Raw genomic sequence first — 24,169 nt, forward strand, 5'->3', positions numbered from 1 at the left:
AGAGCAGGTCACCATTTCATCCCTTTATTCCCTCTAGTTTCCTGTCCCAATTCTCCCTACGCGGGGTGGCACATTCAGTGCCACCTGCAACTTACTCAGCTTGCAGAAGCGACCGGACGGGGCATTTGCAAATCCCTGTATCTAAGGTCAAGATGCCCAAGCAACAGAACCTTTGCAAGCTCAGCTGAACAGCACATTCAGTCCCAAGTCTGCCAGCTGTCGCTCTGTATATGTTTTCTACTCTAAACCAGGTTTTGAGTAGCAAATATAAAAACAGCTGAAGTGGAATGAAAAGGAAGTTCTGAAATGAAGAGGAGGAGAAAGGTTCAGGTTAAGCTACGTCTGTCTATAGCCTGAAAAACTATAACTTAAGTATTCAAGGAATGCATTTAACTCAACAGCATTCCACATATTTGAAAATTCTGTTCAGCTACAGAATAAAGATTATTACAAAACATGAAAGTATAAACACAAATGTTTGACCATGAGATTAACCGAAATGTGAAATTTGTGCTTACTAATTAAATATTTTACAGAGTATCTTCTTAGAGAAACTACAGGCCAAATTCTTCTCGCTTTGAAGGTAGTAGGAGTTTTACTGTTCACTGGAGTAAAGCCTAAAACAGCGAATGACTGTCTGTTCTGTTCTTGTGTTAACTTCACTTTCAACTACCACTAACATCGTACATTGCTCCATGTGTTTAACTTACAGAATTATACCAAGACATTCAATGTTAAATGAGGATACAACGTGGAAACACAAAAAAAAAAAATTGGTTTATTTGTAATTATATCCATTAGAGCTACAATTCAACACATCTATCTAAAGTGTTTAAATATTAAATGGAAACAGGTTTCATCACCTTTCTAAACAGCAACTAAAAAATGTTTCATCTCCGGAATGTCAGGAACGCTTTAGTAAAACAGAGAGTTTTGTGAAACTGTATGTAATAGCTCTTGGAAACCTACATGTTTGAAAGAATAATAATAAGAATTAAAAAAAAGTCATGTATTGTAGAGTTCCACAAACCTGAAGAAGGTTTTCTGAGCAAGAACACAGAAAGTCACCCTTTCAGTAATTGAAAAAGCAGCACACACAAAGAGGGGGCTGCTCTAACGAATGAGACTGCCTGCAGCGCAGAGGCCTCCCCAGACAAAGCCCAGCTGCTGCTCTTTGCAATGAGGGATTAGCAGTCTAGGTCAAAGGAAAAAAAGCCTCTCTGTAGCTAAGTGAGCAAACTGCAGAATGCATCCTCAGCACAGATGAGAAAGGGCCATCTAACCAGCTTGCAAATTGTGTAGAAGCTTCTGGGAACAGAAACAAAACCAGCATCAATTTCTTGACAGAACACGTAAAAACGTTTCTGGTGAAAAGCAGCGATGCCCTGTCAGAGGACTGAGGTTGCAACGACCTGTCAGTTATTTTAGAATTGCATTTCACCTTTCCCTTCTTTGTGTTCATAAAAATAACAAGCACTTTTTCTTGATGGCAAAACCAACATGCTATCTGTGGGGCTTTAACAAATAGCATCTGGAAGTACCTGGCCTAGAGACAGCAGAAGCAGCTCTTTTAACTGTCTTCCAAACTGAAGCTGTTAAAAATATACATATGCACACTGAATTATTATTTTTTTAATGCAGACATTCAAATCTCTTTCAACCTTCATACAGTTGAGTCAGAATGTATTTTGGCTTTAATCGTTTTTGGCTTTACATTGACACTTCAGTTGAATGGGATATAAGCCAATATTTGAAGAAAAAGAATTACTTAAACCTTTTATTATATACTAAATATATTTTCATTCTAAATCATTCGCTTTAGCAACTTTTCTCATAGAGAAAAAATGAATAGTTTTCTAAACGGAGAAAAACTGTTTGAATGTACCAGTGTGAATGTATTTCTAATCTGGCTTTTGTTTATGAAAAAAAACACTGAAAAAGTTACTAGCAATTAGGCCGGTATCTAAAGTGGCAAATTAACAGCATGTTACAGGTAGCGTGGGACCTATTTCAGTTTGCGGTATTACAGAAGTCTAAGTCATTAAAATTACTTGAACTAGAAGTACCAAAAAGTTGTACTGTTCAAAAAAAGAGTTTTTCTTCTTTCCCCCTGTCAAATCAAACCACATTCAAACTAAATAAAATTTACTCAACTGAAAAATTCAGCAAGAATAAAAAAGCATAACATTATTCACTTCAACAAAGTCACATTTCCTTGCTGGTAAAAGTTTGATATACCTGATTTCATATACTGACCTACACAACTGTTAGTAGTTGCCCTTTTCAATGAAGCTGGGGTTGCAGCGTACGACAGATGGGGACGTTCCCAAGAGCTGTGCTCAGGCTCATCAGAGCACTCCTGAACATCTGTACAAGTTCCCTAAGTTCTTGTGGGAGTTACTTACTGTACTCCAGTCTGAGAGATTGCTTGCCTGACTATTGACCCTTTATTACAAGTAATCTGCAGTAAAAAGAAAAAAAAAATATTGCATTGGAACAGCAAACCTAAATTTAAGCGTGTGAGCTAACAGACTTTGTAGCCTGCATGCTGTATTTAAAACATGTCACCATTCCCCTCACCCAAATATCCTTGCTTTAAGAATTCAGTGTTGTAAGTCCTACTGAAATTGGTATTGATGGCCAAAAAAAGCTATTCTCCACCATGGTCAAAAAGCTATTCTCTGTGTGTTAATTACAACTCTATTTTAAAAAGTTTTAATTAAAAGTTTTGAAAATTCACATAAAAGTAGGAATCTGTGATGTTAGAAATATTTTTTGGATCCATATCAAATATTTCTAAGGAACCATTTATTTACATACTTTCACAGCATTAGACGTTTTGCAAACTGTATCAATACATTGTCATTTGCATAGCTAAGAAATCAAAGGACATTCAGTTTCTGCTTCTAAAATAAAGGCTATCACCAATATACACTTGGATGGAATGTATGTATCACTTTTATGGAGTACAGCTGTTAAGTGGCAGAATTTGAAAAATGCATCAACAGTTCAAAGGGAAGAAACAAACATGGAGTGCTTTTGTCCTTAATATTATGTTAGAAAAAAATAACTGCTAGTTTCAAGTAAATATATATTCCCTCCTAGAATGCATCAAATGAATAGTGAAGCTTCAGTCATTTGTAAATGATGAAATTCAAGACAGGTCAGCTTCCCTGATCACACGTGCATAAATACATACATTACCTCAGCTGGGCCTAGAAGACTTTTGGACTACCTCAGAATCTGGAGTGGGTAAGGCTTAGATGTTTGCATTCTTCACCACTCCATATGGCTGCTTATGTCCCACCAGAGGTGGATATGCTATTTCTCCTTCCAAGAGCTTTTCTACCATCTCAACTGTACAGCTCTGTAAAGAACACAACTTCTCTCTTCCTGGTGTCAACAGGAATGATTTTTAGAAACAGGTATCTGTGGGTACTATTTAAAGACACTAGAAAATTCTGCTACAGGTTATAAGAGCATTTTAATTCTCATCACTCTGGTCTATGGAAAATGGTAAATTCAGTTTCAAAAGCTTTAATATCCTTGTGTTAAAGTGAACAGAGGTAATGAGGGCTTTTGGAGCCTGGTTCCCCCTTCCCAGTTCGTGCTATTTCTTCTTTATACAGTCTTAAAAGGAAGCATCAGAAAACACCTAAACGGAGGAGGTGCTGACAGACTGAAAACTTTAATTGAGACTCCTTTCCCACAGTGCCTCCCACACAAAGCTGCAGAGTTTGAAGATTTTAACAGCTTATAAGCATAAGAGACAATTCTTTTTCCTTTGACCTCACTTAATCCCTGATAATTTGTATTAAACCAGTAGATTTCACAAAAAATAGCTCCTTGAACCAAACAAAGCTTTCAAGGTATCTAATATACCACTGCTGCACCTCAATTTTCAGCGTCTTCGGAAGTGACGGACAAACTATGTTAACATCCTTCTCATATTTAGCAAATATAAACCCTGGCCAGTGTGTGCAGTGGGAAGTTTTCTTCAAATCCCCTCCACCCCCTCAGCAATAAAGTTGTGGGAAAAGTCCCTTACTCTACTTTAAAAATAAACACCCACTGCTAAGCTGACAACAGCCAGAGAGAGAAACTTGTCCCAAAGCAGGTAACTTCTACGCCAAATTCTTCCATTCTCTCCTAGCTAAGAGTTTCCAAACGCACAAAACCTTTCTTTAAAATGCAAGCGCTCTGAGACACACTTCATCAATGCCCATCTCTGCTGTGCGAGCACACAGTCCTATCTTTTATTCTTCAGCACTGGCCCATAACGCAGTATGTCTTTCTAGTGCTTAAAAAATCATAATCAACAAGTCACTGAAAGTGTCAAACGACAGTAAATTCCATCCTAAAAGATTTTTAGAAAACGCTTTGAAGACATTCCCTTTAAGAGTATCATACAAAAAGATGAAAAAGTTGACCAAAACCCATGGATTACCAACAACTAGCCATAGTGCTAACGGCAAAGTGAGAGTTATGGCAACGCAGAGCTTTGCTAGAAAAACCAGAGCGGCCGGTTCCCCTGGCTCCACCCTCCCTCCCAAATCCTTATGTCAAGTAATATTCAAAGACAAATACAAATCTGACTTTCAACCAAACCAATGTTTCAATTCAAGTAGAGCTCTGTCTTTGAACTTAACAGGGCGTGCACCGTTTTCTTAGCATAATAGAAGGAGACTGTGTGGGAAGCACAGGAGATGCAAGCGCATCGTGGGAAAGACTCGAGTCACCAATGACATGGTTCCTCCCTGAAACCCATCTGGAAAGTCTGAGTAACTGCTAGAAGTCCCCAGTTACTCATTCACATTCAATCAAATTTCAGGAATATCTGATTTATTCAAAATACCACATGTTGCATCATCTAATGCAGGTTATTTTGCTTGATTGTGGCTTTTTCAAAGCATGCATTTTATGAGAAGCATATTTTTGAAATTCCCAATTTTTAATGCATGTTTTTTAACATAAGATGATGAAATAAGTATTTTAATTCTGGACAGTTTCCTTAGTTACACCAAATTCAACAGCTGAGACCTTAGACTCACGAGAGTCTCAGCAAAACCCCCTCCAAAGTTCATTGAGCCACTTTACAGAGATGGAGCCATTTTGTTATCATTTTGAATTCTAAAATTCCATTTTTCCTAGATCTGCAGTTACCTTTCATAAACAGGCAATTCAGAGAGTAAGTTTATTCCACCAAATGCAGTAATGCATTCCCCTGTGCCAAAGAATTCATATTCTATAATTCAGTCTTCCCAGCAAAACGGTAGAATGGTTATCAATATTTGATAACCCTGGCTCTATTTAAAAAGCTTCGGTAGGACATTGTTATGCACTTCTCCTTTCATAAAAATAATAAGCTAAGGACTGTCCTTCCATTTGTAGTGTTTTCCTTTGCTTTCTTTCAGGAAGTGTTGCTAAGGAAACAGATTATCATCTACCATTAGGTCCGAGGGTCTAGCAAGGTTTTTCTCAGGAAAAAGAGACCAACAATTACAAAGCCAGTGTCTTTTTTTTTTTAATAAATAAAAAAAATTAAGACATAATTCCTACATCCCCAACACACATGATATGCAAGAAACATACATTCACTAGGGCATGCTCCTTCTCCCTACTAAACAACATTATTTTATTTTCATTTCATAATGAAATAAGGAGAAGCATTTAACCTATCATTAAAGCAAAAGTTTGGGGGTTTTCCACTTCTGGAGCCAGCATGGTATTTAGCTGTGCCCTTTGAGGAAAGGCAGTAGACAGTTCTGTTAAGCAACAGTTCCCTGAAATAACGACCTGGCACTGTGTGCACAAAATCATTACAGACCTACTTACTGAATCGACTTGCATAGAGTAACTAAGCCTGGCTCAATAAATTCAAATTTGTATACTTCATTTAGAGTTTCTGGTATTACGAGTTTACATCACAATCCATTTTACTACTAAACAGTTATATTCCACTATAACAGATCTGAGGATTTACCCAAATTAAAGTGGTGTTATTTGTAAAATTAATGCCTACAATAGTTCAGCAACAAGTTTTTTTCGGCTTAGATGAATTTAGACATAGGAACAGCTCCAAGTTTCAGTAAAGTCTCATCTCTATACAGATGACATAGCAGGCAAAACAAATGAGCCTGTACAAAATATCTATACGTTAAAATAATTTTGCCTCAGTTTCATTACAGGTAATCAGGCATCATTTAAAAAAATCAAGGTGCTAATACCTAATTTTGTATTTTACAAGAAGCATTTTGGAAAACAAAAAGGGGGTTCTAAGATTATTAATATCATCTCTGGAGGTCAACACCACCATATTAAGGTCTCTTCAAATCCAAAACCTTCTATGATAAATATATACATATCTATATCTTCAGCAGTAGACTTTGCTTTACGAAGTAGAACTGTCTTTATATACTTTGGCCTAGTTCTAACTTAGAGTTTAAGACAATTCTATTGTCAGCTGCAATTCCTGTAAGGATTATAATAAAATATTAACATTAACACAATGTACCTTTATCTTTACTAAGACTATAATTAAATGTCCAGAATACCAATGGAGGCCCTGTACATCTCACATGTAAAGTTATAACTTCAAAAGATAATCAGGAGAAGGGAACAGAAGTGTAAATTAAAGGACAAACCAAAGTATTTTAAAAAAAACAAACCCAAAACTCAAACAGGCTTCTATTGCATTTAAGATTAATTTGCCTTCTTAAAAAGGTTTTCCTAACAACTTACAGAAAGCCTTGTGTGCTAAAAGCTTATCTAATTTTATGTGACTGCATCAGCCCAACAAGAGATTACATCTCTATACATCCCACCTCAGTTATAAACTAGAACAACCTGATTAAATTGCTTTCAGTCACCAATTTGAGAAACTTAAAGGATCCATTTTCTAACAAATATGATGTCTAACTGTGCTTGACAGAACTCACCTTCAAAATTTCTGCCCCCCATTACTGATTTTAACTGAAATGCACTCATTTGCAACAGAATCCCCCCTCCTCCTTTCCTGCACTGTACTTTGCCTGGGAGGAGAGAAACAGCACGTGGCCCAGATACAACAACTGTTGAGGACAAAAAAAACCCAGAACTCATTTAAGCCCATTAGCAAAAGTGAAAATTGCAGCTACCTTTATAAATTATTTATACGCAAAGGTAAATCAGGTGCAGCACAGGCCAGCAGACCTAGAATTTACAGCAGAGGAAAAACACCAAACAGAACAGCAGCATCTCAACTATTCTGTATTTTGGCAGCCGAGGCAGCTCACAAATCCTGTGGCCACAAAACAAAAAACCTTAAAGATACAGCATATCTTTAGCCCTCGCACTTTATCTCCGAGTCATGACACAATATAGTTTACAAATAACTCTAGTAAAAATCGGTGTAAATTCATCTATTGCCTTGATATGGCCTGTTGTTTCCTCCGGTCCATTCCTACCTTCTCTGCAACAGCTACTCCTCCCTCTCTTCAGAGCAATCGCGTTACAAGGTTATAGTGCTTATGTATTCCCAAATCTCTTTCAAACGTACTTTGGCTCAGATGCCTCTTTCTTTTGCTAAGGAGTTTTAGTGACTGAGATTGCTACAAAGTGCTGAATATCACTTAAAACACTCACTCTGCTGCTGACTACATGACAAGCAGGATCTGCCTTAGACTCGTCACTGGAAGATGTCCATGTCGTGGCAACATCCTCAACTACCAATCTTTCAATGGGGTCCACGGCACAAATTAGCAGAGAAGCGGTCCTGCAACTTCTTCAGCGTGCTTAAATCTTCCTTAAGGCCAGAGAGACCTCGCCTTGGGCTGAGGGAAGAACACTCAGCACACCATTTTAAGTGTCCGTTCAGTGCCCCACTTCCTACCTCCCCGGGAACGGAGGATGCTGCAAAACCCCTCCTCACTGCAGGCTCTCTTGGGCAGAACCCTGTCACTCAGTGAAGGGATATATGACGGAGTAGGTGAAAGACACGTCATGATCGTCTGAAGAGCCTCGGCTGCCTGCAGCCTTATTGGCTCCAAAGGCTTTGACAGCGCGTACAGCACTTCTAATAATAAAGCTTAGTGGAATTTATAAGTTGAACCCCCACTAAAAACTTAACAACTAACTGGGCTCATGAGGGGTGAGTGGGAGTTAGGAGTTACACATTCCAGATGGCTATTGCCTCTGGCTTCTCACATGCTCAGTGGGACACGCTGGTGGTCCATCCACTCATCTGGACACAGAACCATGTTACCACAGATCTCCCCAAGCACCTCTTCTCACCTTGAGAGCTCAGAGGCCGCCAGCAGATGCTAGAATTTCCAGTATCACACCTGCTTTTCACAGAAACGTACAAATGGAAAGGAAACAACATGATGCTTCCCGGCTTTAAAGACTATGTTAAACATACAAGAATAGCCTAACACTGGTGAGTTCATACTGTCAAGAGTATACATTGCTCTCTGCAGGTTTAATTGTGAAAGTGATAGCATAAGCCTCATCTCACAATTACCAGGCCTTTTTCACTGGTGGCCACCAGATGCAGAGTAGTAACAGAATTAAAAAGCTGAGTTTCAGCAGTGGTCTACTATAAATCAAAGCCACAAAATAAGACAGTCTGCAAAGTGGGCAACACAGAAGCAACAATGTGCTCTGAAATATTACATGAAATGCTATTTGCAGAAATTAATTCAAACTATGACTTGTGTGAACAGCGAAGGTCACAACAAATGTCAAAACCACAGAAATTCCTCGCAACTCTGCGGTTCAAAAATTGCAGTCAGATACATGAGTATGCTTTGCCCTGGATCAAGGGCAAGGACTGTCTCCACCCATAGCAACACTGCCTGATAGTAACGGCTTTGGGAAGTTAGTACTGAGTTGTAGGGGCTGATTACAGGGAAGGTTGAACAAGTCTATGATTAGTAAAAAGTAACAGGAATTAAACAGAGGGGTAACCTCAGCTAAACACAAGAGGGAAGCTGCCCTGTCTGCACAAATACTTGCCTCTAGTCCTTAGTAAGACCAACATCAATATTAACGTGATCAGTCATTTAATATTTTTCAGTTTTACCCCTTATCTAAGTTTGCCACCCTGTAGTCTTGTGGTTAACTTTACTGTGTGGAACAGGAGGAACGGGTCGATGTTTTTCACAGAGAGCAGGCAGGCAATATGGCAGCAACAAGGACTAAGACTCTTGAAATTGCTGACAAATACAGAGCAGTAGTTGATGCCACTGGTAGCCAAATCCTCATACAGAATCTACACTCAAATTCAGTTATGAGACAGCTGGGTTGCAGGTTTCATTTCCTTCAATCTCGTGCTCCTCGTCCCAAGTTTCCCTCTTTGTTTTCATTCCTTGATCAACCATATCTAGGCTGAATGTCTGACAGCAGTCAGATTTCTCTCAGGTGGAGTGGTAAGTAGAACACACAACAAAAAGACTGATTACATCATACAGTCAGTAGAGACAGGCCTATGCTAGTTAAGGAGGGTGGGTTACATATCATTTTAAAATTTAAATCCGGTTTTCCGCCACTATTGTAATCCACTTAAGGCTTGGAGTCCTCCAATTTTTCTTCACTGCTTTCTCCTATGACAGAAGGCTTTGTCATGTAACGTCTCCCCTTATCTGCCTGTTCTCTGCCATCTCCCTCCCCAGCTATATATTCTAGCCTTGACAGGACAAACCAACACAGAGTTAAAACTTAATTAACACACCTATACTTGCTATATCTGCTAGGCCTAAAGTATGACTTGAAATTATATGAAATGGGTAGAAAAACTGAACTAAAACAAATAAATGAAACCATTTCATTCAGTATCTCAGGTGTAAGAAAACAGGAGTTTAAAACTTCAATGCCAAAACCTGTCTTAACTGCTGAACAGAATACATGAAAAAGTAATTTATCAACCTGTTATGAAATTCTGTAGTAACCTGCTTCCAAGTTCAATGTATTTTCTTCAAGGAGCTGTAAAACACAAGGTATTTTTCATAATCTGGATTGGTTTGGTTTTATGCATTCAGGTGGGATATTCAATTAACACATACAGTCTAAAGGACTATTTTGCCCATAATAAGCTTATTTCCTAATATACAATATTCAATACTGTAAAACACTTTGGACAAGGATAGATTTTTATCCAACTAACCTCCCAGTAAAATTATATTAAAAAAATCACTAAATCTGAATCCATTGTTTCATAAAGTTCTGCAGAAGATTTTAATAATAAGTTTCCGTTCCCCTGTGTTTCACTGCTATAACAGAGAGAAAATGGAATTTGAACATGTAGATTTTATTAGGAATACAGTACTAGCATTTTTAACTCTGGGTATTCTCATCCCTCCTCACGACTTAGGCAGATGCATCCAATTAATGATGAATCATTCTACATAAATTTCCTGTTTAGAACATACTGGCAATACCAGCATAACAACCTACAGAGCTCAAAAAGGGGAAGAGAAACTCACTCGGTCACACATCACCATCATTTTTGTTTACAGACCCCAAAAAGGTAGTTTTCAAGTGGGGGGGTGCAGGTGTCCCACAAAAGAAATTGTTCACTTCAGATTCCTAGATGAACTATCATTATGCTATTTCAAAGAAACTACACTACTGTATGCAGATAGAGATGTATATGCTACACATTGCATACAGTATACAACTAGAGATCACTACTAGAATTAAGGAAAAATTGATTTATCATGATCCAAAGCACTACTCAGCATATTTGTAATAAAATAATGCATGAAGGAAATGGAGGATATTTTGATCGCTAAGCACCAGGACATTTAGGAACAGTTGTTGTTCTGTACCATTTCACTCACTGAAAGTTGGGCCACAATTCCACAGAAGGTGCTGAAAAAGATAAGAATGAACCAGACGAACAACCTGGTTCTGTTTATCCATGCTTGTACCTTCAGAATAACTGAAGTGCCTCCCAGTGTCAAGGTAAAATAAAGAATATCTGCCTGTATCCTCAACTGAAAAATCTGGTCAAGTTGCACTTTCTGAAGTGGAGAGTCCATTCTCATTCTACCTACTTTGTTGATTAATTTTTGCCTTCCCTGAAGAAGTTGTTTTTCCTCTTTCAGGAATTGTCGTATCTTCTGCAGGAGCCTACTGCCTGCATACTGCTGGATCAAGCTATAATGTCCTAGTTTCTGATTCCTCCTAGGGAGGTCTGTGGAGCTCCAAACTCTGAAAGTTCATAGACATTTCAAAGGTGCTTCTGTAATTCCTCAAACGCTCTCCTCTGGAAGCTCTGTAGTTGAAAAACCTAACACCATGAAGCAAACTGATCACGGGTAACCCTCTACTTTGTTTTTTAAATAATGATTGATAGAAGGGAATCACTTTTTCATACGTTCAGATATCAACTTTACACTTCAGTGGTCATATCTGAAAGTTTGGGTGGTTTTTTTGTTTGTTGTTTTTTAAATTTTTTTAAAAACAACAGAAAACATTTTTGTTACCATAGACATGAAAAAGGTAATAAAATACAATATGCCACTAAATATATATTTAAAAAAAAACCCCAACTGATGATCTCACAAAGATTTTTGAAAAATAGGTTGGTATGTAGTTTCATTTCTCTCCTCTTGAAAATTACTGAACTATTCTCTGAATAGCCTAGTACAAACTTCCACAGCATGTGGCCATCGCTTAAATACCGCACTGAAAATATTTCAGTTCCCTTTAATTTGCATCATTTTTCATAAATTGCGACTTCAGCATTCAGAGTTTGAATGCAGTGAAAGGAATCTTATAAGTATTTTTAAAGTATGCAAGAGTACAGTGCTATCTGAGTTGTAAGAATGGAAAAATCTATGGGCAACAAAGACTACTTTTTTGACTATCACCTTCTTCCTAGTCGTAGGGGGTAATTTTCTGTACAAGCTCATTGTTCTCAATCAGGACCTGTAAAGTGTACACTTCAATGAAACACTCCCCAGTGCAGGGGGCAAGTTGTTTTTCCTCCAGTCTGGCTCACTAATGGTTAAGATTTTGAGACTTTTACCCTTCAACAGAAAAATTGCTTTGAATTTTATTATAAGCTTCTTCTCATTGACCGTTTTGATTGCTGAGGTTTTAAAGGACACAGCCAGAAACACTCCAGACCACGCAATAAATAAAACCAACGCAATAAAGGTAACTAGGTCTTTCAGAAGTGTGCAAGGACTCCAGGAGATGAGCAGTTGATTTCTTCAAGCTGAGCAGAGAGAAACATGAGATGAACTTCAGCTCACAACAAACTAGTGAGACACGTAGGAAAGAACATGTCTCATTTTAATACTACTTAACACTGGGATTGACAAGGCATTTTAACAGCAAAGAGGAAGATCCTGCATTGGAGGAAAGCCTCAAATCTAAAGTGATCTGGAAGCACCAATTACTTCAAGTGATGATAATTTTAGAGGTCTACACATGCCAGAATGTAGTTTCTATTTTAAAGCACTATAAACAGTCTATTGTAACCAAGTGGAACAAAATTCCATTGATTCTTTAGAAAATAAACTTAAGAAAACTCTTAGAAAAAACAAGTAGAAAGCTTGCTACTAGTTCTAGTGATAAACTTATTAGTTTTCACTCTATGCAAAGGAAATGGAACAATATTAAGGTGAATGAATTTAGGTGTAGATCAAAAAATGAAGGATTATGCTGCTGGGGAGTGAAGGATTATCATCACTTACCTCCCTCATCCAGAAGCTTCCCACTCAGGGGCTGGGATGTATCTGAAGAGTAACATGTAATGGAAATTTGTAGCATTAAATTAACTGCAGCTGATTGGAAGCACCTGATGGAGAAGAGGTGAGAATACCTGCTGGTTTAGAAGTGTGAATAGGATAATCCCCAAATCTGACTTTCTGGTCTTCTGCCCTGACATTAACTATTAAGGTTAAAATTTGTCTGAACACTGGAAAAAATACTGTAACAGTCAGTTACAGTAAGCTAGTGGAGAGTAGTTTTCCAGACCAATAAAAAAAGGGCTCAAGTTATGGTTTTTAACCGAAACTATAGCCTCCTGACACCAGTAGTCAAAATAACCAGGCAATACGCTTAGCATCAAAAGGAGATAGAGGTTTTCATTGATCAGTACAGTGACACAGCCAAAAATCCCAAATCAAACCAAAGCACACCTATAATCTCCTCAGTAGGCTATTTAAATACGTAAGTCAAGGCTACAGAAAACAAAATCTTACCTAGTAAGTGTGTACTCCCTGAGTCCTGAATGCAGGTTCATGGCAGAAAAAGTACCTATGCATCCACGCAATCGTTTATCTCGACCAATCTTCCACGTTACAAACAGTGGGCTGTTTTAGGGAAGAAAAAAAGACATGATCACAGAAGCAATATTGACAGTCAGTGTGGAATTTCAGCAACAGTGCCCTTCCATTTTGGGCAACAGGGGGCCAAATCTCTAAAATAACTGTATCTGAGCAAGCCGTAGCATTTAGAAATGTCCTTTGCAATTCTTTTGCCTGTTCTAGACATGTTGCTCACATAACATAAAGGAAAAGATTACTAGAATAGTTAATGGGCAGAATGAAACTTGTAACACATACAATATGCTCAGTGTCCCTCATTGTTACCCATAAGCTTTCTCCCGCGAATGGGAAAAGCCTCGCCTTAGATATCCATACATAAGGAGCCCTCTACAGAAGGGAAAAATACCCGTCACACTACCCACCCCTCCATCTGAACATGACTTTGATCCTTAACACTGCTGGCAAGAAACTACCAGAAATCCTTGGAAGACAAGAAAATTTAGGAATGCTCTCCAAACTTAAAGAACTGCCTGAGGAAAGGATATTTTCTCCATGAATCCCAAAAGTTAGTATTTAAGAATCTCAAAAGTGACCAGGAGTGCAGCAAAATCTCTAGTAAACTGAACATGTCTCAATTATATGAATGTGACAGTTAAAAAGAAATACTTCTTCTATCAAACAACTTTGTACCAATCTATAAGTTAACAGAGAGACAAATCATACAACTTTTTGGGACCAAAGTTTTCCTCGCAGTTCTAGAGCACTGCATCAATACACAAGCAACAGAAAACTACACAATCATGAACTACTCAATGGAGTGCCCATGGCTCCTGGATACCCAGTCCTCTCAACTCTTAACAAAGATTTCTAATCCTGAGATGAACAGGGATGTATAGAGAAAAAAAAACCCACAACATATACAATTTACTCTTTTTCCAGAAAGGAGACAAGTCAAAGTGAATTACACAAACGAGAGCGCACTTTCCCTTACTATTAGGCTTTAAAAAATAATAATTAAAAAAAAAGGCATTTCAGTTAAACGACTTGACACAGAGTATTCTTGATCAGAAACAGGTTTACATTTCTGCAGAAGCAGCAACCCCAACCTGCCCCCCTGAACTGCAGAGCAACTCCTCCTTAAATCCTGAGGTAACTCTCGTGTTAATTTGTGGAAAGCCATAGGCCACTCAGGTGTAAATACCTATCCTTATTGATACGAAGACTCCAGCCACGCTGCACCAAAGCTGACAGAGGCAAGGTGCGTCCCTGACATCTGGAGCATCTGTGATCACCACAGGCGCACTGAAGGATGCGCAACTGATTTCTCTCCAAAGCTATTTGATCAGGCATCGCTCTGCAGCATCACACATACAAACCACTGTGCTGAATGCACCTTGCTTTAGAGCTTTTTCCTACACAGTGTCCTTACTACATACTCCTTAGTCACTGCTACGAAGATCGAGAAGTCTAACATGAGGCAACCTACCTCAGGCTAGCATCTGCGAAGCAGGAGATTACAAAGCAAACATAATTACTACATGCACCTTTAAGAGGGGAGCACAGTTACAGTCAAAAACTCAGAAAAAGTCAAGCTGTCTGCATCAAAAAAATAAAGAATATTCTTCTGTTACTACTATCAGCTGCAAATAATGAGCAGACTTACAACAGTGCACTGTAATATTAACAACACTGCACTGCAAGACAACCTGTGATAACTGTCTCGTCTGACTCCTCATCTGAAGGATCAGTAAAACTATAATCTGCAAGTTTCTCTGTGTTTTGTGAAATAGAACCTCCCTTTCTAGCTATGCTGAGATTCTTAAAATATACTAAGAGCTTTATTATATGAGCAGATCTCAGGCTCTAGAGCACCAATGCAGCAGCATCCAGTCCTTTCATAACTTTCCAAAACCTGGGGTTATCGCCTGCTGGTAGAGCAATTTCCTCCTTATTTGATTAAACTGGACAAGTTCCCTTCTTTCAATGATGATGAAGAGAAGAGGAAGTTGAAGTTGTATCTTCATTTTGGATTTGGATTTCCTTTTATTTCTTTTTTGCCTCCTCCCCTCTTGCCCCCCCTTTTAAGTCGTTTGATAAATATTGAAGAGCATAAATCCAGAAGGGATTATTACCTAACATTTAGTAGAACGCAGGTTATTACACTATTCTCCATTCAGATCAACAAGTGCATTTTACTAGCATTTTCAAGAAAGGTATCCCGGTTCCCCTAAATGCTATCAACAAAATTATTAGATCGCAATGGCACTGAAGACACCTTCTCCGCTTGCACAGAAACAAGCCTGAATAAGATTCAAACTGGAGTTCAGGATTATTCTCTTGACCTTTACCTTTGGATTATGAGATTTATTAGCTGTAATACACTTAGTGAAGGGCTATAGTTCAGGGAAACATACACACATTTACTTTCTTGTCAAAACGGAATTCCTTCTAGGATGCAGCATTACTGCTGCTTTAAAAGCACAATAGAAGAGAACGTCCAGAGACCATCACTGAATGTCAAATAGATTACAGAAACATTTACTATGCTTTGAAGATCCTTATCAATGAGTATGAACAGAAAAAGTAAAGGTTATATACATGTATTTTTGTACTAGTGGTAGTAGCAGTATAAACAGAGTTCGGACTAAATTTAAACCTCTATCCGTTGGGTAAACGAACCACCACTGGTAGCCATACATGCTCTACATCACAAAATCTGACTAAAGATGTTTTTCCAACCTTTCAACTTCAGTATTCCCCCACACTTGCCTCCCTGTTCCCCAGGAGCCACTAAACATATCAGCATGTTATATATCATATAAGATATAAGCAAACTGAACAGAATTACTTTCCTTAATTACCATCACAGATGTCTTCAAAGTGTAATATGGACCAAAGGTTCAGAGCAGCCAGTGACCCAAGAGGATTCTAACTCTTCAGATTCAAGAAATAAGGCTGAAAGAGACCTTCAGGACTCCTGCTGTCATAAGGAATAATTATATAATTCTGTTTATATATGATCCACATTCCCCATCTTAAAAATTACTAGAAATAATGGGGACGAAACCTCCAAAATGAAAAATTAGAAGGTTGTCTCAAAACCTCACCAAAGTTCAGAACCTCTGGAAAAGTTCCGATTTCCTGCTGAAATGTTTTCCCAGTCAGCTTGGACCTATTCTTGTGCCAACATTGTCCTTCAGTTTAAATAGTTCTCTTCCCTTCCTGGTTATTATTCCCTAAAGTATTTATAGAAAGAATTCATAAGTCTCTTCAGATTCCACTTTGCTGAGCTAAATGGGTTGTGTTCAGTTTCCTCTCCAAGGGGATCTTACCATTCTGACCATCACACCTTCTTCCAGTTGAAATTTGCCTTCTCGAACGCCAGTGTCCAGAACTGTACCAGAATTACGGAACAGAGTCTCACACCTGCATTAACGCTTCCATCTCTGAACTAGAAACACTGACTGCTACATTTGAAGATTAAGCCTCAGAGCAAAACATAAAGTCCAAGTCTGCCATTCAAAATGTTACAGAGCATTTCTAGTCTTACACTAAACAAAAGACAATAGAAAACCTGCTCACAGAACCTAGACAAGCTATGCAGAAAAAAGAATTTGTTTCTTTTTAGTGATGTTCTTTTGTTTTTTACTGGCATCCTTGGTTTCAGCTGTTTGCCTATTTTCTCCAAACCTACAATGCTCTTCTAGCATTTTAAAGCCAGGAATAACCCAAAAAAATACATCCATCTAACATAGCCTCAGATCTCAGATTTGCAGTTAAGTGCCAAACTCCACAGATAGCAATGTCAAGAACAGCTAAGTAAATACGTACATTTTCAACTTGGAAAAAAAAAAAAATCTTATTCTCATCTGTTATCTGTTGTTCTTAAAATAAAAAGGAGGATTTTTTTGAGCAACACATTGTTAGATGTAAAATGAAAATTTGCACCTCCAGGCACTTGAAAGAAAACAGAAGAGATCAACAGAAGAGAAAAATCTTCAGTTAAAAGCAGAAGAGGTGGCAGATGTGATGCTAGGAGTCCCTTCTATCCAATGACGTACAGCACGGATATGCATCGCATGCTGGAGATCCAAGTCGTCTTTTTGCCTAAAGAAGTTTGAACCCACATATCCCATAAGAGCGGGACAGCAAATTGGGGTGGAGCGCGCTCACCTTTCTGACTCTGGACCCCTCTTAATCTAGAATGAAAGCTGGTTTTTTGGTTGTTCTGCTTCCCTGGGAAGGCTCCAACAATCAGCTTCAAGTAGTTCTCTTTCTTTTAGTCAGACACTAAAAAAAAAATATTCCCATCTAAAACTATTTACAGGTGCCACAGCAAATACACAAGTGACCTGAAGACTATAAACTTTCCACCCAGGCATTGCCTAATTTACTATTTATTGAAAAAGTCTTGCCCAGCTCCAATCTAAACAGCAGGCAACTGATTCAGTTATTTGCTATAGAGGTTGTCAGGCACTACTCCACAAAAAAACACCTGATCATATACTAGTTTTCCCTACTTTCAGTTGCAAAATTGAATTAGATACTTGCAACACAGTCAGAGTTTAAACTAATATTGCTTTCTTATATACAATTGCTGTCTCCTTGACAGACTACTGAAATATAGGCATGTATCCAACACCCTAAATACTGACCTTAAAGGCTAGCCAGAAAATGTGTGGCTGAAGCACAAGAACATGGGTCACCCGGATCAGAGATCTGCCCCATGTGTCACTTCAGCTACTATTACACTATTTTCATTAATGAAGAAACTAGGACAGCCCTGTACTTCACTTGAGCATTAATCTGTTACAACTTCCGGAGAATTGGAGCACTTCACATGAAAGTCACAAGGTATAAACCTATATAAACATTGAAAGTATCAAAATAGTCCCTGTACACCATGCTTACTAGTGGCCTAAGCATATTTATTAATATTTTACAATCAAAATCATCTAGACCTGCTTGCTATATGTTACTGAAAATATTTAGACTGAAAGCAAAAGCGTACGAGCTATTTTAGTAATCAGTCAGCTATCAGAGTAAGAGTCAGCATGCCAATAACTTACACTGACATCATGTAGAAAGCACTGTTAAAAATATCCTCTTTTAATATAAAGCAGCACTGGATACAAGCTGGCTTTTATTTATCAGTACATTTAATAAAAAAGTGAAGGGTTTCTTTAAGTTGGGGTGTGGAGGAGAACGCAAAAAGTGTGAATACATTGGGCTTTTTCTGGTACCATCAAAAGCAGCATGAAAAGTTTCAATTCTTTGGTAAGGATAAGGAGGAAAAGAAAGGGGAGGAAGGTGAGAAGAACAGGGGAAAGGAAGGGTAACGGATCAAGAATGTTTCTCTACTTTTATAAAAGGTAAGTGAGAACTTTTCTGGTTTCACGTGAAGACTTCCAAGTAATAAAAAAAAACTTGTAGGACTTTGAAGTGAAAAGGATTAAATTTGATGAACCAAGAGGTAAAATGATATTTAGACAGACATTTTAATTACAGTATTTCAACCTACCATCCTTTATAACCGGAGAAGGGAAGTAAGTCTCTGCAGCCCTAATGTTACTTGACACCCAGGGCTGTAGGATCAGACACTTTGAAAAGTCAGCAGACTCGTCCCTTTGTGAGACCAGAGCGCTTCCACTTCAGCTCTGAGGATTTCCAAGCTGCAACATGCCCAGAAAATACTCTAAACAAGCAAAGTTGCAATGGCAGTGTTTTCCTTTTTGTTTTACCAAGGGAACGAGCTATTGTTCCTAAATTCTAGAAACTTTAACATTTATATTTTTTAACATAAAGCTTACTCAATCTTATTTAAACCCTCACATAATACTGTTTCAAACTAGAAGCATCTGGAGAGAGAGAAATTAAAGTTTATCATTTTAGCAGTACACTGCAATCCCTTGCACAAGCAACGCCAGCCTTATCCAGAATCACAGAAAGCAGCGTCCCTGCTAACTGATGCACTCTGAACTTTGTTATACTCCAGGCTGTGGCATTTCCAGATGTCACAATTCAGTGAGCTAATTCACGTTACTCAATATGAGAATACAGCTTAGTAATGAAGGAGGCAGGAACACGTACGCCAATAGCTTTATCAAGAGCATCTGTACATATGCTCCAAGGCACAGGAGGGGGGCTTATATGTTGAAAGTATCTATTTGTGATAAAAGGGGAAAATTGATGGATGAAATTATGGAGCTGCTCAACACCACCAACAGAAAAAAAAACCCAGTGAGTGCCTTTCTGCAACAGTCATACAAGCACATAATGTGGTGCAAGGACGTTTTAGCTTACCGGATATATTCCAGAAAAAAATCTGTTAAGACACAAGAAAAGTCAAGACAAGAGTTCATGAATCTCCAAAAGGGAGTAAGGGAGAATGGCAGCACACCACTCCCCTCATAATAAAGACAGAATTTGATAAATGCAGGCAATTAATACATAAGATTTTCAGGAAGACAAAAGAAGCAAGAAAGGAAGAAAAAGGTAGTAGCTCCTCACAGAACATTTCCTCAAAGGAAATGGGCACAAGTGCAAAAAAGACCAACAATCACAGAAACAGATCCACTTGGAGACATTGGAAATAAATCAAGTTATTGAAAAGAAACAAAAAAACCCAGCAAAGCACAATAAAGACAATCAGTTTGCAACATATGAATATTATTGACTATAAAGGAAAAATATCCATCATTTATGAGAAGACAGATAAGGAAATTGTTGGCCAGCTACTTCACTCAGAGACTTAGGGGAACACCTGGTAACAGAAGATGCTAAGAAACCCAAACTGTAAAATGTTCAGGTAAAAAAATCCTTATAGTAAGAACCACAAATGCTGGGACTGCCTGCCTGGGAGGATGTACAGCTGCCATGACCAGGGTCTCCTCAAAGGCCTGCCAAAACAGGCCGCTGTCAGCAATACTGTAAATATATTTCATTCCCATCCTTTAACAAGACACAAGACCAAATGGCCTCCTGATGTTTACCACAGACCCGTTTTCTTATTTTGTACGATGCAATGTAGGAGAACAAAGGGACAATTCACACACAAAACCATCTGTTAAACTGTGGGACAGACAATTGTCATGACAAACCTCCAGGATCTGGGGAAAAAAAAAAAAAACCAAAAACCAAACCAAAAACAGCTGAGAAAAACCACATTCATCTTACACTTCTGTATGTTTTCTTCTATGTAGCAGTATTACAGAGGTGAGTAAAGAGATATGTAACATTAACCATATTCTAAAGATCAGAAAACTTTAATTTATTTATTCCTTCAAAGAATGTAAGACTGAGTACCTTGAGCAAGGTTCAAGGTGCTATTCACCACTGACTGGAGCGCGTGAGCACTTTCTGAACCAAGAATATAAGCCAGTTTCTTCAGCAACTTATCCACAAGTTCAAAGTGGGCTCTGAAGTGAATATTTAGAGAAGCCCATGGGTGATATTTTTCCTATTCTGAAATCCAATACAAATTGCCTTTTGGGGGAAGGGTAAATACAACTTTTTCTTCTAGCATTAGCTCACCTTAAAGACTTTAGTTTCTCCTTCAGCCTAGTCAGTCTAGATGCAAACAACAGCTGTTTTTTTCCACTACAGTGCCACTTAACACATATTTTGACATGAGTTAAAAAAGCACTACTTGCTTGCCTACTTTTACACAGTTGGGAAAAGAATTAGCTACTGAGTAAAGTGTCTGAAAGCCATTACCCTGCCTGCGTGCAATTATACTCATATACACACAAACCCCCAACTTACTAGGAGAATGACTTATCTAGCAAAATTCATAAAGACTGGACTATGTCTAAAAAACCCATAGATTTCCCTGAACAGGAGGAAATTTATTCTGTGATAACATTCTTCTTCCTTGTGGGAAATATACTGAGATTCTTAAAAAAGGTCTATATTGCATTACCCCTTCAACACATTTTGTCAATGAAGTAGGTTAATTATTGCCAATACATGATGATCAGAAGACAATCACCACAATCTACTGGCTTCAGAAGCTGGAAGCAAGATCTGCAATTTTTAAATTTTAAATACTATATATATAATTTCTGAAAAAGTTATTAAATATTCTTTCAGTCATTCTCAGGACTAAATGATCGAATGAGCAACTCTTCCAACTACTGTATTTCAGAAATAAGGATTTAGAGATTTCTTTCTTTACCCATATAACAGACTTCATATATTTGGTGGTTTTCCTGAAGTCACTATGTACCTTAGAGACATCAGCCTCACAATCAAAACCGGAGCTGCTAGGTGTGAATTTGTTAGCAAGTTCTGCTTATCTAAGCAGCTAATCTTAAGGAAGGTCAGAAAGCAGCTACTATTTTAAGAAAATCTAGTTTAAACAACAGCATAATCAGGGTTAAAAATAAGAGGACTGCTTACTGGTAGGTCATTTTCTAAAGCAAACCTACAACACTTTAACTAAGATTGCATTCAATATATTAAAATTCATTTTAAAAATGGACATAAACACACAAATACAGCCAGATGATGTGGGTGTTCATTCAGATGCGGGACCAGTGCTGCTGTTCTTGTATACTACAAGAGAGGAGCTGAGGCAATATAGGCAGCATTCCAGAAAAGAGAAAGTAAAAGTAACAATTTATAAGGGGATGACCATGACTTTTAGGTATGTCCAGACTGGACACTCAGTCAGACACTACTCTGTATTTACAAAGCCATGCTTTTGCACCTTCTCCCTCCAACTCTCACAAGACAATCCATCAACTTCATGAAACAAATTGAGTTTCTATGACATATGTTCCTAAGTTCGCTGTTCACTTTGCTAAAATAAATATTTACATGTAACAAAATCCAGAACTACTCAGAAATCACACAAGTTGGTTATACGGGCTTATTTAGCATTGCTAAAAAAAGATTTGAATATTTACAGTTCCTCAGAGAAACAAAATCAACTAACTTTCTACACAAGTAGAGAATCACAGCTCAGTACAAAACTGGTTTTACCCATCTCTGTACTCAAGACAGTTTTGAATGTTGCCAAGCATGCTTCAAACTGAACATAAGGACTTGCAGCACGACATAACTGCACCTCCAAGAAACAACCTTCAAAATCCTAACATCCTCCATAGAGATACTCCTCAGGGCAGCACGGGTGGCAATGTCAGAGCACTTAGTCTGCAGCAGCACGGGGCACGTGGAAATTCCTCAGGATGGCACCTTTCCTACAGGTCGTCTACTTACTTGCTTCATTACTCAGGGTTACTGATGCATCTTTAAGTCTATATATCTTGTTTTAGAGTGAGACACTTGAATTTTCCTCTGGAATTGAATGTTTCTTCCCTACATTCCCATAATGACAACCTCAACGGGGTATAGACACACACACACGTATGTACATGTAACATTGGGTGTCTGCACAGACAGAGAGCTGAGTATGCACACACTAACCAAGAGAACATGCCGGTTAATCAGCTCATACTGCTTCAAATGACAATGCTTCAACAGTGTTCCAACTACAGGTCTTGTCTACCACAAACTCCAAGATCATCAAGCTGGTCTGTATCTCAATCAGCAGATATCAGGTTTATACATCTGGATAGCTGCTAAATCATTAAGTCAAGTCATCTAGAATTGAGTATCTTCAGAACATCAATCCCTAGGGCTGTACTTTAGCCACTAAAGCCATTTATATTTCCAGGACATTAAGATGAAGTTTAAGTGAGGATCCAACACAGATCCTATGCAGCTAGGCTAAAAAGGGTATAAGCATGGCTATTTTTTTAAATTAAGAATTATTTTTTAATTTAAAAATAAAATCAAACCTTAAAAATATTTCTAGCCCATACAGCTGTGGAGACAGATTTCCAAGTATGACCCAAGCGTTACCCAATGCAACATCACAAGGTTATTCCAGCACCTTGGCCCCTGATCTTAGCAACAGCATTGTTAACACAGCCTTAATGTTTACTATTTCTTGTCAGAATCATGCATGCAACAGGGAAACCATTAGTCATTTCAAATTTAAAATACTCTTTGCAATGATGAAGAACAGTGGCACGAAGCCGTCACCCACACAAAAGAGGGAGGGGAGGACGTGATTTGAGAGTAGATATGAGGAAGAAAAAAAGCAAGAAGTAAACCAGACAATTCATAGTTCTTCCAGAAGGCTATGGAAGTGAAGGAACAGTGGGGAAAGAGAAGAGTTTTTTCATCTTCCTCCAAATGCCAAGTAGAACCAGTCTGACAGTCTTAAATAATAAAAGCTAACAAAGTAAAAAGGACGTACTAGAATGGGACAAGGGGTTACCTCCTCTTTAAACACAGCAACTGCGATGCCAAGGCTCCTCACCAGGGTATTATCACAGTACTTTCTGAGATCATGCACACCACGATCCCCTGCTCTTCCATATTTACCTCTGACTAGTCGGTTTAGCCTTCTATCTTGTAAACTTCTGCTAATCCTATCCAAGCCCTCGCCAGCAAGGTAAACAGACAAACATACAAAAAAATAATCTATTTCAACACAAAAAAATCACTAAAGACAACAGATAATCAGCTTTACTTTTTTTAAAAAGGCTTATTGGTTTATACATATTTTTTCCATATGAGGTGCCTACAAGTCTCTCAGCACAGGTCTAGCAGGAACAATGCAGCTCAGAGACAGACATCCCTCTGCTACTTCTAGGCGAGCACCTTATCTGAGCAGTACAGCGCCATACGTGTGAGAGCAGATAGGAGCCTAGCTGATTCTGGCTTTTATTAAGTACTAGATCAGGAATTGCTGAACCGTACACTGTTTTGTAACAAAGCCGTGACCACATAACACCCCTCTGATCAGCATTACCACCCTTGCACAATTTGAGATGTGGCAAGGTGTTACAGAACGGGAATACATGACCAAAAAAAAAAATCACTGTTTACTCAGTGAA

At 38.3% G+C, this 24,169-nt stretch overlaps 1 protein-coding gene across 2 annotated transcripts in view; it reads right to left on the reverse strand.

The window, feature by feature from the left end:
- The window catches only part of AMMECR1 (AMMECR nuclear protein 1), a 105,478-nt gene that overhangs the window by 31,003 nt on the left and 50,306 nt on the right, over positions 1-24,169 (reverse strand). Inside the window, exon 3 of one of the 2 annotated variants that reach the window (XM_075763638.1) lies at positions 13,194-13,304. The exons of the other annotated variant lie outside the window; for it this stretch is intronic. Coding sequence (XP_075619753.1) covers positions 13,194-13,304 — 111 coding nt within the window. The remainder of the gene's footprint in view (positions 1-13,193; positions 13,305-24,169) is intronic. 2 annotated transcript variants of the gene reach the window in all.

The sequence above is a fragment of the Balearica regulorum genome, chromosome 11 (assembly GCF_011004875.1).
Source record: "Balearica regulorum gibbericeps isolate bBalReg1 chromosome 11, bBalReg1.pri, whole genome shotgun sequence".
Taxonomy (NCBI): domain Eukaryota; kingdom Metazoa; phylum Chordata; class Aves; order Gruiformes; family Gruidae; genus Balearica; species Balearica regulorum.